We start from the raw sequence: 13,818 nt of genomic DNA, 5'->3' as shown, positions 1-13,818 counted from the left end.
TTACCGCTGACAGCACCTTCACAATACACTGACAGCAGAGAAACGTGCTCTGTTAGCAGCAATAAATGTCTTAGTGTGTCCGGTAACCCTACTTGCTGTAAAAAATAAAGTGCGGGATCGCTGACAGCACTTGTACAATATCGTTATCGGTGCACGTCTAACAATGATTCCAGATCTATATTAGCAGCCAGGCTTGGACTGGCTCACAAGGGATCAGGGGATTCCCTGGTGGGCCTCTGCATTGGAGTGAGCCACTTACCCCCCAATATGAGCAGAATTTGGCCCCATTACAATATTCACTATGTACAAAAAAGCAGCATCTGATCATTCACTCAACAAGCTACCCAGTGCATTATTACATAGTACACAAACATTTGTGAATGGGGTAGCTGAACGGTGGCCCCCAGAGTCAGTGTTACCGGTGGGCCCTGGGCAGCTCAGTCCAACACTCCAGTGTTACCGTGTAACTCTTACTAATAACAATGTGCAGTATGTCTGTTCCTATCATATTCCGACACCGCAATAGTATTCTGAAAAATCATGGACAACCAGCTTGCTGGGCACCAAACATAAATATTTAATTATTAATTCTTTGCCAATGTTTTGGTAAATGATGATGTATCTGTGAACCTATATAAACCCATTATTTCATTTTCCATGTGTACATAATTAGACCCTTGGAATGATACAACTGTGCTTTGTCCCTCTAATGTAATCGCAGGCAAACATCAAAATACTTTGGCTGTTCCTGATTGGCACAATATTTGTGTTCAAGGCAAATTACCTGCGTAAATTAATTTCAGCTTTTCCACTACTTGGACAAAACCGTTCTGTTTCCTCTTGTTTCCCCCATTTACATTAAAAGACTCTGTACTTACCTTCCTTTCTGGCGCCGTTCCATAGCTGCTGTTAACCATGGTTCATGGCTCACGTGACATTGTGAAATCACGTGATCCCCATGTCTAATCGCCTCCGGCTTCTCTCCCCGCCTTCAGACCACATTAGTTAATCAACAGGAAGTGACCCTGTGGCTGCCACTCACTTCCTGTTGATTGCTCATTTGGTCTGAAGCTGTCTACCAAGATCATAATCACTTAGAGTGTAGTTATTTTCAAAAACTTAGTAAAAAAAAAAAAAAAATGCAACATATGAAGCCATAATTTTACTAGTATTTAGCCAGTCTTGCAATTGATGGTAAAGGGGTTAGAATAGGTAAAGTATGAGAAATAACTTATCTTGTACATTTTTTTAATTATAGTTTCTCATTTATTTTTTTTGCAGGAACATTTAAGAATCTGGTATGCTTGACTAAAGACGTCATATACAAGACATTACATGAGGCCCTTCCTCAGAAATGGCAGAATTGTACTAACCAATTTCACTGGTATCCACGAGATTCTGATAACCCACCTGTACAATGGATTATTGAAATCTGGACCTTCCTCCAGCAATACGATGACATCTTGCATTTCTTTGAGAACCAGCCAATTGTACCTTTATCACTAATCAATGGACATTCGAATGACATTTTACTTGCAAGGTTGAAGAAGCAAACAATTCTTTTTCAAAACAATGATGGCCACAACATCACAGAGAGCATAACTGTACTACTGGAGAAAGCTGGCTGCACTGTAATACGAGACAAGAATGCTTGGATGTGGCACAAAAACCTTCATTTGTTCATATTGACTCCAACACCAAATAATATTCTAAAAGCACTTTCCAACTTGGATCTTAATCAAATTTTGGAAGCCTTCAAGAATGACTCAAATGAAAATATGAAGAGATTTTGTGACAAGTTTTCTCAAGCTTACAAATTCTCCTTATCTGAACTGGATATTTTACACCAGTTGCCCATCTTTTGTAGTGTCCAAACCATTACATCTGCTCATTCAAAGCTGGCAGCTTCCTGGTGCTTGATTGCATTGGACTCCAACACTGTTCCATCTGTACCAGACAACTTAGTGTTCCCAGATGTTATGATACAATGTAGAGATGAATCTGATAGGAGGCTACTACAACTGATGAACATTAAACTTCTAAATGCAGTAGACGTTGCTTTGCTGTTGGTTAAAGCTATTCAAAAAGGCTCTTACATTAATAATCAAAGTGAAGTTCAATGCGTGATGTTCTGGATTTTGAGAAATGGATATGCATTATTCACTCAGAGTGAAAAACTGAAATATATGTGCAGAAACCTTGGCTTTATACCTTGCAATGGTTATCTTCAACCACCATCTGTCCTTTACGATCCTAAAATCGACACATTGAGAATTTTATTTGAGTCTGATAAATTTCCACCGGAAAACTACCACGAAGATTCAATACTGATGTCACTAAGAATGTTAGGCTTGATAGATTCCATCCATAAGATCACACCAAAGGAAGTGATGAAAATTGCTCAACAATTAAGTCAAGATGAGAATGTACCTTCTTCCTTTAAAAAAGCTGATGCGCTCATTGAGGTTTGCAACAACACTGAGGTTTTAACACAGTTTAACTCACAGAACTTAAAGGTACTCTGTAGCCATTCTTGGGTCCCTGTTTGTGGGAGTTCGAACAGTACACTAATTGAGCCAAAAAATATGAGAAGTATGAAATACTGTAATATAGTTGACCTTTCAATGCCTCTAACTAACCGCTTTATTGAAAATGCAAATTATCTTCTTGGCTTAAATGACCTTCCACCTCCTGAAAAAGTTGTTGAAAATCTTAAAGCACTCAGTCTTAACTACAAGTCAGTGGACCAGTACTCCTTTTATAGGAAACTCCACGACATTTACAAGTATATACAAGATCATATTAAACATTTTCATAGTGATCTACTCAATGGAGTTGTGATATGGACTGAAGATGATTTCTCTTTCCCAGATGAGACCGTTTTATGTTACCCTGGAGGCTTGGATCTTTCCTCATATGTCAATAAAGTGTCACCTGACTTTTTACCTTACAAAAACCTTTTCACTAGATGTGGAGTAAAAAGTACATTACCACCCAATGAAGTCGTTCGCATTCTGTCTACACTAAAAGATTGTAATGACAAGAAAGATCCAGATTCTGCATCTCCCAAACACTTGAAGCTTGTAATTTCCATCTTAGACTGGATGAAGGTTAACTCTGTAAGTGGAACAGATGAGCTCCCTATACCAGTGCAATCTGACAAAGAGTGTTTTACCCTTAAACCATTGTCAAAAACTTTGTATTGTGACATGGAGAAAAAGTATTTAACCAATGCTTCTGGTAATTATATGGACTTTGATTTTGTACATGAAGAAATTTCCATGGCTACAGCCAAATACCTGAATATTCCGTTTCTAAGCACCAAGATATTGAGGCCAGAGTTTTTTGATCCCTGGGGACCTTCTGAGCCAGTGACTCTAAGAATAAAAAATATCCTTCGAGAATACAGTGAACATGTAGAACTTTTCAAAGAAATGATACAGAATGCAGATGACGCAGATGCAACAGCCTGCCATTTTTTAGTAGATATGAGACAGAACTCTGAAGTGAGGAAGAAATTAATAGACCCTGGAATGGACAGTTGTCATGGGCCAGCACTATGGTCTTACAACAACAATAAATTTACGGATGCCGATTTTACCAATATTATACGCATTGGAGCAGCCACTAAAGAAACCCAGGTGCAGAAAATTGGCAAATTTGGTTTAGGATTCAACACTGTGTACCATATAACAGATGTACCTTCTATAATGAGTGGATCAAAAGTTCTGATATTTGACCCAAATGCAAACCACCTACAAAAACACATTTCACAGAGAAATCCAGGCATGAAGTTGGATCTTCAAAATAATTCTGAGCTGCTTGATATATTTTCTGACCAATTTCAGCCATACGCTAATGTGTTTGGTTGTACACTTGCACAGCCTTTTTACTTTAATGGAACACTAATTCGTCTCCCATTTCGAACAGAAGAAGAAGCTAAAACCACAGAAATTTGTTGCCAAACATTTGGAGAAGAACAGATCAACTTGTTTATGTTGGATTTTGAAAACTCTTCAGAAACTCTTTTAATTTTCTTAAAAAATGTAAAAGAAGTAAGTTTAGGTTTTTTGTCTAATGACCTTCGTCCTGGATGTTATACCACAAAAGTACATCTTCAAAAAGAAATAATTCAAAAACTGCAAGTTTCCCAAGACTTGCCACTACAACATGAGCAATCCAATGCATCTGAACAACTATGTGAGCATATTGATAGCTCTGATTTTAAATGCACAAACATCATATCAATTTCCACACAGAAAAGTAACATAACTGGCACAAAATTCTATATAATACAGTCCGGCCTTGGAGTAAAAGAATCTGTCAAGAGTGTAATAAAAAATGAAAAAATATTTTGTCCTCCAATTGCTGGAGTTGCTCTTCCTTTGAAGAAAAGTGATAGCACTGGAAAATGGACCTCTAATCTAGAAGATTTTACAGGTTTGGTGTTCTGTTTCCTTCCCCTTCCAGTTTCTACTGGACTGCCGTTTCATATCAATGGAACCTTCTCTGTTATGTCAAATAGGAAAACCTTATGGGAGACAACTGCAAAAGGTGAATGGAATAAACATTTACTCTGCGATGCCGTGATAGTTGCTGTTATAACTGCATTACTGCAGTTACAAGCGTTGAATGAAATTGGCGATCTAGAGGACTACTACTATTACACATTTTGGCCTGACATCACAAAAGTGAACTCTCGTTTCTTGGAACTTGTCAAAAGCTTTTACCATGCAATAGCCTTTGGGCTAGAGAACTCTTTACCTCATCTGTTTAACAATGGGAAAAAATGTTGCACAATAGAACATGCGTGCTTTCTAGATTTGTCAATGTTCAAGGATGAACCCATAGAAAAACTTGCCAGAAAAGTATTTTCCATTCATCTAAAAAAACCATACTTGGCAGTTGACCTGCCAGACTGGGTAAAACACAGCTTCAGTGTGAGTAACGGCTATAGCGAGCTAGAAAAAAACTTTTACAACTTTGAAAGATTCTACAGGGAGATAGTATTTGAAAATCTGCACCGTCTGGAGAGAGAAGACCGCAATGCCTTAATCATTTATGCCATTGATCTTAAAAATAGACAGATTAATAGTTTATTGCTGTTAAAACCTTGCATTCCATCATCTTTGCATGCCAACTTACAATTTATAACAAATCTGGTGCACCCAAATGGAAAAGTGTCAGCACTGTATGACCCAGAAGAAGGATGTTTTCCTCATGGCTCAGAATTCCTTGAACTGGAGAGGTTAGAATCTCTGCATATGCTAGGTTTACTGAAGGACAAACTACCTCTAACAGAACTGATATTGAGAGCATGTAAAATAAAAAATACCTGGAAATATGATCGTAAGAAGGCATTAAAACAAATTGTTTGCATACTGGAACTATTAAATGATCTCCTTCAAGAGCATGGTCCCATTGATAACAAAGGCTTTAGAGACATTGTTTTCCTTCCTGTAGTGCCTCCACAAAGCAATGCTACTGATCTAAAAGATCTAACTTTAATGAATGCAAAAGATCTGTATCACTACAAACATAAGGCTCTTGTCTGTATGATTCAGCCAATCCTCAGCCCACCGTATTTGCTAGACCTTAAATTGACTAAAAATGTGATGTCTTTCCTTGGCATTGATCGTCAACCTTCTCTCCAGGTTGTTATGTCTCAACTACAGAAAGCTTCTGAAGGAGTGAATTTGCTGAACAACGATGAGTCGTTTCACATTACAAAAGAGTGTTACAATTATTTGAATAAACTCCTAAAAAAGGAACCGAGCCTTGCTGGCCTTATAAAGGAAGAAGCTTCTGCTTTCCCTTTTGTGTTCATTGATAATGAATTTGTACAAGTGGATATGGTTGCACACAAAATTCCTTTTGATGCTGCCCCTTATTTGTATAAACTACCAAAACATTTTGGAAATTTTGAAAAACTGTGGGATAGTGTTGAAATATGCAAGGAATTTTCCTTTCGCCATTACTTTTCCATCTTGGAACAAATTGCTATAAATCATCAAGGAAACCCACTTTCACAAAATGAACTTACTATGGTAGTAAATTTGATAAGTCATTGCCTTGAGAAAATACCAGATAGTAATTTAAGTAATTCACTTGACACAAGTCAAATCTTTGTACCAGACCTAAACTGTATATTACGCCATGTAGACAAAATCTTTTACAATGACACTCCATGGCTTCCCTGTGAAAAAGAACTTAATTTCTGTAATGAACGAATTCCTCGAGCAGTGGTTTCACAATTGGGAGTCAAAACCAGAATCCATCATACACTTCAAAAATTAAAACTTTCAAATCTTTCCAAATGGTCTTCCCAATTTGGCCCAAAAGAAAAAATTACTACGCGCATCAAAAATATTTTGAAGGAATATTCTTTGAAAAAAGATATACTTAAAGAGCTGCTTCAGAATTCAGATGATGCGGAGGCTACTGAAATTCATTTTGTGTTAGACAGCAGAAAGCATAAAACAAGAAGAGTGTTTGGACAAGAATGGCACCCACTACAAGGTCCTGCCCTTTGTGTTTACAACAACAGAACATTTAATTCTAAAGATATTGATGGAATTCAACATCTTGGTATTGGTGGCAAGGAACATCTTTTAGACAAAACAGGAAAGTTTGGACTTGGCTTTAATTCTGTCTACCACATAACAGATTGTCCTTCTTTAGTAAGTGCTGATACCATAATGTGTGTCTTTGATCCCAACCTTATGTTTTTGGAAAATTCTGAGGATACCAGCCCAGGCGCAATGTTTAATGTTAATAATGAATTCAAAGGGACATTTCAAGATGTTTATGACACTTTTCTACCATCCATGTTCAATCTACAAGAAGGAACAATTTTCCGCTTACCACTAAGAATGGCAAACACCGTGTCAAAATCCCAAATAAGTGACCAAACTTCATCGATCGAAGAGATCAGACATATGTGTGAAGAACTTGATAAAGATGTGGATATGATTCTGTTTTTAAATCATATTAGAAAAATAATTTTCTCAGAAATTTCAAGCACAGGAATTGTGGAAGAGAAATTTTCTATTGAAACTAAAATTGACGAGATGCATTCAAAAGAAATATCTTCGTTTCAACAAAGACTTTCCAACAGTAATAAGAGTGAGGGTGATTTATCTGGAAGCTTACCATATATGAGAATATCATCAAAGGTTGAAATAAAATGCAGCAGTTCGAACACTACCACCCGCTGGCTTATAGTTAGACAACTGGGAGTTGAAAGTGTGAATGATTTAAATACTTTAAAGGAGATGTCAAACAATTTCCGTCAAATCCTTGTACCACATGGCTCAATAGCTGCTTGTTTTAATAAATCAATAGAAGGTAGGGCTTTCTGTACTTTGCCTCTTCCTCTAGAAACAGGTCTCCCAGTACACATAAATGCAAATTTTATTGTGGATGCAGCACGTAGAAATATTTGCAAAGAGGATGGCAATAGCCAAAAGACTTTATGGAACATATTTCTCCTATCAAATGTTACAGTACCACTATACTGCTATCTTCTTGAATGTTTACATGAAGAATTTTCAAGAAAATTATTACATTTTCAAAGTTTTGACTCCTGCAGGCTATTCCTTGATTATTATCTATCATTTTTCCCTACAAATACTGAACATGTGCCACCGTTGTGGAAAAATGTAATTAAGCAAGTCTATTTAACCATCTTTAAGCAAAGATTGCAAATAATTCCTGTTTACAAGAAAAATACAGAAAAAATATCTAATAAAAATATTGTAATCGTTGAATGGTCAAACATTGGAAAATCCTCCATCACTGAAGAACCATTCTTTGTAGTTCCAGAAGAAATCAAAGATATTGAACATGTACTCCTGAACATCAACATGCTGCTGGCATATGGAGGTGTTGTGTGCAATGCTTTTAAAGCAGCTGGAGTAGAGATCATTGAATTAAACCCACAAAGTCTATGCTGTTTCTTGAAGAAAATTCCTTTACTTCCCAGTAGAGCTTCTCTACCTGCCCCTGTCAGTAGTTCTGTATTCAAAAAGGAGGACAACTGTATTTCCCTTTTAAAATTCTGCTTGAAATCCCATAACAAACAAAAAGTTGATCTGCAAGGAGTTCCTCTGCTAATTACTGTGGATAGCATGCTTCATTACTTTGACAAAGATAAACCAAAATTTTCTTCTTATTTCTCTGCACTTTTTCCTGATGCAAGCAGTGAATTCATAAAATACAGGGATAGTTCTCCTTCAGAAAAATATGGCTTTGTTAGACATTTAGATATAAAGAGTTCTGCTTCTTTAGTTAAGAACCACCTGGGTCCAATGTATGAAATGTCTTCAAGAACCGATGTATCCAATCTTCCACTTTCGCAAGATGCAGCTGGTTGGCTGAAAACTCTATGGTTATTCTTTAAAGATGAATTAAGGGTGCAAAAAGCTGGTCAGGAAAAAGACATTTTTGCTGAGATTCTTGCTACTTTTGATCAATGGGCAATTGTACCAGTCAAATTTCAAATGTCGTCTGGCAAACAATATAACAAATTTGTTTTTCCTTTTACTGGTCTAAAAAATATTTGCTTTCCAAGCGACAGTGATATGTACGAGTACCTTTTGAAATTAGGATTTCCTGATTTGGATTGGTCTGTAATTGATAGTTATTTTGTTACGTATTTTAAGCCTTACACGTTGAACACAGACAATTTTGATCTGGTGCTAGAACAACTGGGTTCTAGAAATGATCTTAACTGGAAACATATGAAGCCAACAGAACTTGATGGGCTTCTGCTTTGTATCTTAAATAAATTGTCATCAGAAAAAAACAGAATTTCATTTGAGAAGATCAAGTCTTTGCCCTTGTTTGAAACGATTCAAGGCAAAAGGCAGAATTTGCTTAGCTGCAAAAAGATTTATCTGCTTAATACAACATTTAACTTGGAACCTTTTCAACTTTCTGATCTCCATCCTTCAACAATTTACCTAAAAAATAAATCTCACAACATGATGGTTTGTAAATATATGAAAATCCCCAAAATTACTGACTTGGAATTACTTGCTGACCATCTTCTCGTGGATCTTGCAATCTTCAATGAAAATCAGTTACTGCACATATTATATATGGTAATACAACTGCAAAATTGTGATGGTTTCCAAAATAAGAAGGATCAGATTTTCGCATCACTCAAATCTGTAAAACTGATCAGAGATCAGCGTGGAGTACTTCAAAGGGTGTCCTATTTCTATGATCGGGAAGTAGAACTGTTTTCTATCTTAGAGCTTCAGGAGCATTTCATCCCTGCTTCTTTCTGGAAAATGTTTGAAAAGAGATTAATTAATCACAAATTACTTATACTTCTGCGAAATCTTGGATTGAAATGTTCACTTACAGAAACAGATTTTATTAAATTTGCAACAGAGATTGAGAACAACGCAAGAGAGAATACTTCTTTCCAGTCACTTAAGATCAAGGCTGAAGCATTGTATAAGTATTTATTTTCCATGCATTTTGATAAAATGGACTGGACATTTGCTGGTGAAGTGGGAAAAATTGCTTTTGTCATTCCATTAGAAGTTCGCACTGAACTAAAAGCATTGCACCCTTCATTTACAGAGAAAATTGCTACAGTTGCACTTAATGGTTCATTACTGATGAGCAATGGTTATGAGTCATTGGTTTGGACGTCCATGCCGTTACTTGAAAACAAATTTGGATACAGCAAGATCATCACTGAATTTCTTAAACAATGTGGAGTGCTGCTTGAGCCACCTAGTGGAAAACTTATTGGCAACATAAAAAATGTATGCAAAGTTTCATGTAGTAGCAAAGACTTACAGGAAACCAGAAGTAAGGTTTTGAAACAAATGTATACCTTTCTTCAAAATGAAGGTGATAAAATTGACACTACTCCTTTAAAGGAAGTTCCATTCATTTTAGTAAATGATGAAAAAAATATTGCATTACCAAGACAAGTAGTTTTCAATCTGCACAACGAAAACCATTTTTCACCATATTTGTATAAGTTGTCTCCATACAATGCATGTTTTAGCATTCTCTTTCAAAAAGTAGGCATTGAGGCTGAGCCAACTGTCCTCCATTTTGCCAATGTACTTTCAACAATTTATACAGAGACATTAGATAAGACATCTTTGCATGCAAATCTAAAAAAGACTGTTCTAGAATCTACAAAACAAATTTTCAACTTATTAAGAGAAAAGAAAGATACTACACAGCTTTCTTCTCTACATCTTTTAGCTGTGGATGGTAAACTCTATGAGTCAAGTACCCTGGTATTGAATAATTGCCGATCTCCTCTTATTGAAAACAAATTGCAGTCTGTATTTAAATTTATTTGCATGGCAGGCATACAAGTGCCATCTCCCATTTACCCACAAGAAAAACTTCTGGAATGTTTACCAAAAAAGATTTGCCCTAGGATTCTCTCGGATATTACAATGGAGTCTCTTAATTTTGATGCAGAAAACCTGTGCCCATATGGCGATGAATGTCCATTAAAATTAAAGTTTGAAAAACTATTTTTCTCTTCAATATTTCAAGAAGCTTTGGTTTGCCTTCTTCAAAACCAAAGCAAAGGAAAAATTATGCAGGAGGAGGCTGGAAGGAACTGGAACCTTCTCTTCGGAACAATAGAAATAATATGTTGTGCTAATTTGCAAACTATATTAATGTATGACGATAAACCTTTGGATGGTACTCAAATGAAAAAAACAGTGTTTGCAACAAAAAACAAAGAAAATGGTTGTCAAATATATTTTAAACATACTGACTCAATGCAGACTCCAAAGCTGATTCGAGTTGCACAAGTTCTTGCACATGAAATAAACAATCTGCTAAGAAAAGAATTGACAATGACCTCATTAGAAGTTGTTACACAAATGCTTTCCTGTGGTGATCCCAATGAAATAACTGACCTACTCAAAGACAATGATTTGTGGAATAAGATTAGTACTCAAAGTACTTTTTCTTTACCAAGGCCAGGTGACAAAATTTCTACTGAATGGTATGATTGTTTGGATATGAGCATCACAAATACATTCAAAGTTGGTGACTACGTGGGTTACATGATTCCCACCGAAGAGGAATCTTATTTATATGCTGTGATTGTTGAGGAACTTGGTCAAAAGATTTTTGGAAGCTGTGAAGTTGAAATGTATCTTATAGACATTGGTCAAAAAGATAACATTGAGGTTGGTGTTTTTGATTTATATCAGTTCAAAAGATCTGCAGGCCAAACCACAAAAGCTCTTCTGTTCCTTGGAAATCCTCAACCTCAAATGCAGTCAAACATTCAGAATTCTTCCATTGACCATATTAAAAAAGAGGTTGATCTTTATTTGACCAAAATATGGGGATTGCCTGAAAGTGAACGCAGGCGGGCCATAAGACGACTTTATCTGAAATACCATCCGGACAAAAACATGGCCCAAGAGGAACTTTACACAGAAATTTGCAAATATCTTCAGTACAGAATTAAGGAATTGGGGTCCAGAAAAATCCATCATGGCTCACCATCATCAACCTATCATACTAGAAATGCTGGCGGTTTGTTCAACTCTTGGGCACAATGGGACAGTCAAGCATTCAACCACAGGAACAACCGTGAACATTTTTCCAGAACAACCAGATGTAATTATGATTTTTGGGGATACTACAGCACAGCCACCCACCCAAAACCTGAAGAAGCCGACAGGTGGTTAAGGCAGGCATTATGTGATCTTAAAGCTGCAGAACATGATGTTGGTCATGGCCATACAGAGTGGGTATTTTACAAAGTACACCAGGCTATACAGAAAGCTTTATTTGCTGCACAGTACATTAAAGTAGGAAAAATAAACAAAGATGACACTATTGTTTGTTTAGCAACAAAGGTATCCTCTTACTGTAGCAGCCTTCAAAGCCTTCGCGATGACGTGAGTCAACTGAAAGCATCTGGAGTGGACAAAGAACGAACGCAGTATCCGAGCTCCTACACTCCACCGGGTATCCCCAATACCTGTTTACACCCAGCTGAAGAAGAAAAGGTGATCGCTGTAGTTAAACAAGTTGTAAAAAAGATAGAGGGTTATGTTGTCATATGAGAAAAAAAATGGAATACGTTTTTCAAATAGTTCCTAATGTTTAGATTTTTCTGTACTGTATTTTACTATTTGTATTTTTTCTACTAGTTTGAAAATATATTGCCAATATACTAAGTTACAAATTGATCATTCCAGTATGTATGTAAAAATTACAAAATTTTATATTCTTACAAACCAATTGAAGTAAAACATTTAATATGCATACTATCATGTAGTTCGTGTGTTGCTTAAATACAGGAAAAAAGCTACATAGAAAAAAAACATGACGTTTGTGATTTTTTTTTTTTTTTTCATATAGTACCAATTTCCACATAAGATTTATTGACATTTAAAAAAAAAATAAATAAAAATAGAACTCATTATCCTATTAATTCATGGGCGTATTCATTAATATTTGTGCCCAAAACAACTCAATTTATGAACGGACTGTCGTTTAAAAAAAAAAAAAAATTTTTTCTTTTCTTTTTTTGAATTTAAAATATTAACTTTTTTTTAACCCCTTCACCCCCCGAGTCAATTTTCATCTTAATGACCCAGCCATTTTTTGTTATTCTGACCAGTGCCACTTTATGAGGTAATAACTCTTGAATGCTACAACGGATTCCGGTGATTCTGAGTGTTTTTTCGCAACATTTTAATTTAGGCTCATATTTTTTGCTTTTAATTGTGAAAATATTGGAATTTCTTTTGCAAACTTTTGACAATTTCACAATTTTCAAAATTAGATTTTTTTTATTCTCTTAAATCTTTTATGTCACACAAAATAGTTACTAAATAACATTTCCCACATGTCTATTTTACATCAGTGCAATTTTTGAAACATATATTTTTTTTTTGTTAGGAAGTTAGAAGGGTTCAAAGTTCATCAGCAATTTCTCATTTGCCAACAAAATTTACAAAACCACCACATAGCATTTGAATAGTGATGAGTGAACCCGATTTACTTCTGTGTCCGCTGATCAGTCCGCTGATACATATTCACTAGTTTCCCGACTACCAACGGCTCTGGCTGCCGGTAGACCACGCCCACACCCTCTCGAACAGCGCTTGTGATTGGCTGCAAGCGGCCTTAAACTGCAGTGTAAAATAAAATGGCGTAGGTTCCCCCCATATACCAATACCAGCACCGATAGAGCCACGGCTACAGGATGCCACTTCCAGCTGCGGGCTTATCTAGGCTGTGTATCAAAATAACAGGAAATGCATGCAGCTTTTTTTTTTCTTTTTATTTAAATGATTGAAAAACCCGGTACCCCTCATTTTGATACCCAGGCAAGATAAAGCTGACAGCTGAGGGTTGGTATTCTCAGAACGGCAAGGCCCATGGTTTTTGGAACCCGCCCTCAGGCTAAGAATAGCAGCCTGCAGCCACCCCGAAATTGTCGCATCTGTTAGATGCGACAATCCCAGCGCTTTACCTGGCTCTTCCCGATTGCATTGGTGTGGTGGTAATAGGGGTTAATGACAGCACACAACTGTCACAAAGCCCTGAATTAGTAATGGGTAGAGGTCTATAAGACCCCCCATCACTAATCCTATAAGTCAAAAGAAATAAACACCGAGAAAAATCCTTTATTTGAAATAAATTTGAAATAAAATACAGCACCCTCTGTTCCCTTTTTTACTAACCCCAAAAAGACCTTGAAGTTTTGCCATAATCCACAAGAGGTTCCATGACTGTCCTGGCTCTGCTACATCCAAGCCTGGAGAGACCAAAAAAATGTCCAATCTCTCCAGG

At 36.4% G+C, this 13,818-nt stretch overlaps 1 protein-coding gene across 1 annotated transcript in view; it reads left to right on the top strand.

Moving 5' to 3' along the window:
• LOC142257230 (sacsin-like) overlaps positions 1 to 12,252 on the top strand; it is an 84,045-nt gene extending 71,793 nt beyond the window's left edge. Inside the window, exon 7 of the mRNA XM_075329383.1 lies at positions 1,282 to 12,252. Coding sequence (XP_075185498.1) covers positions 1,282 to 12,080 — 10,799 coding nt within the window. The 3' untranslated portion in view covers positions 12,081 to 12,252. The remainder of the gene's footprint in view (positions 1 to 1,281) is intronic.
• The last annotated feature ends 1,566 nt before the right edge of the window (positions 12,253 to 13,818 follow it).

The sequence above is a fragment of the Anomaloglossus baeobatrachus genome, chromosome 11 (genome assembly GCF_048569485.1).
Source record: "Anomaloglossus baeobatrachus isolate aAnoBae1 chromosome 11, aAnoBae1.hap1, whole genome shotgun sequence".
Lineage (NCBI taxonomy): Eukaryota > Metazoa > Chordata > Amphibia > Anura > Aromobatidae > Anomaloglossus > Anomaloglossus baeobatrachus.
This window is presented reverse-complemented; position numbering and strand designations above follow the sequence as displayed.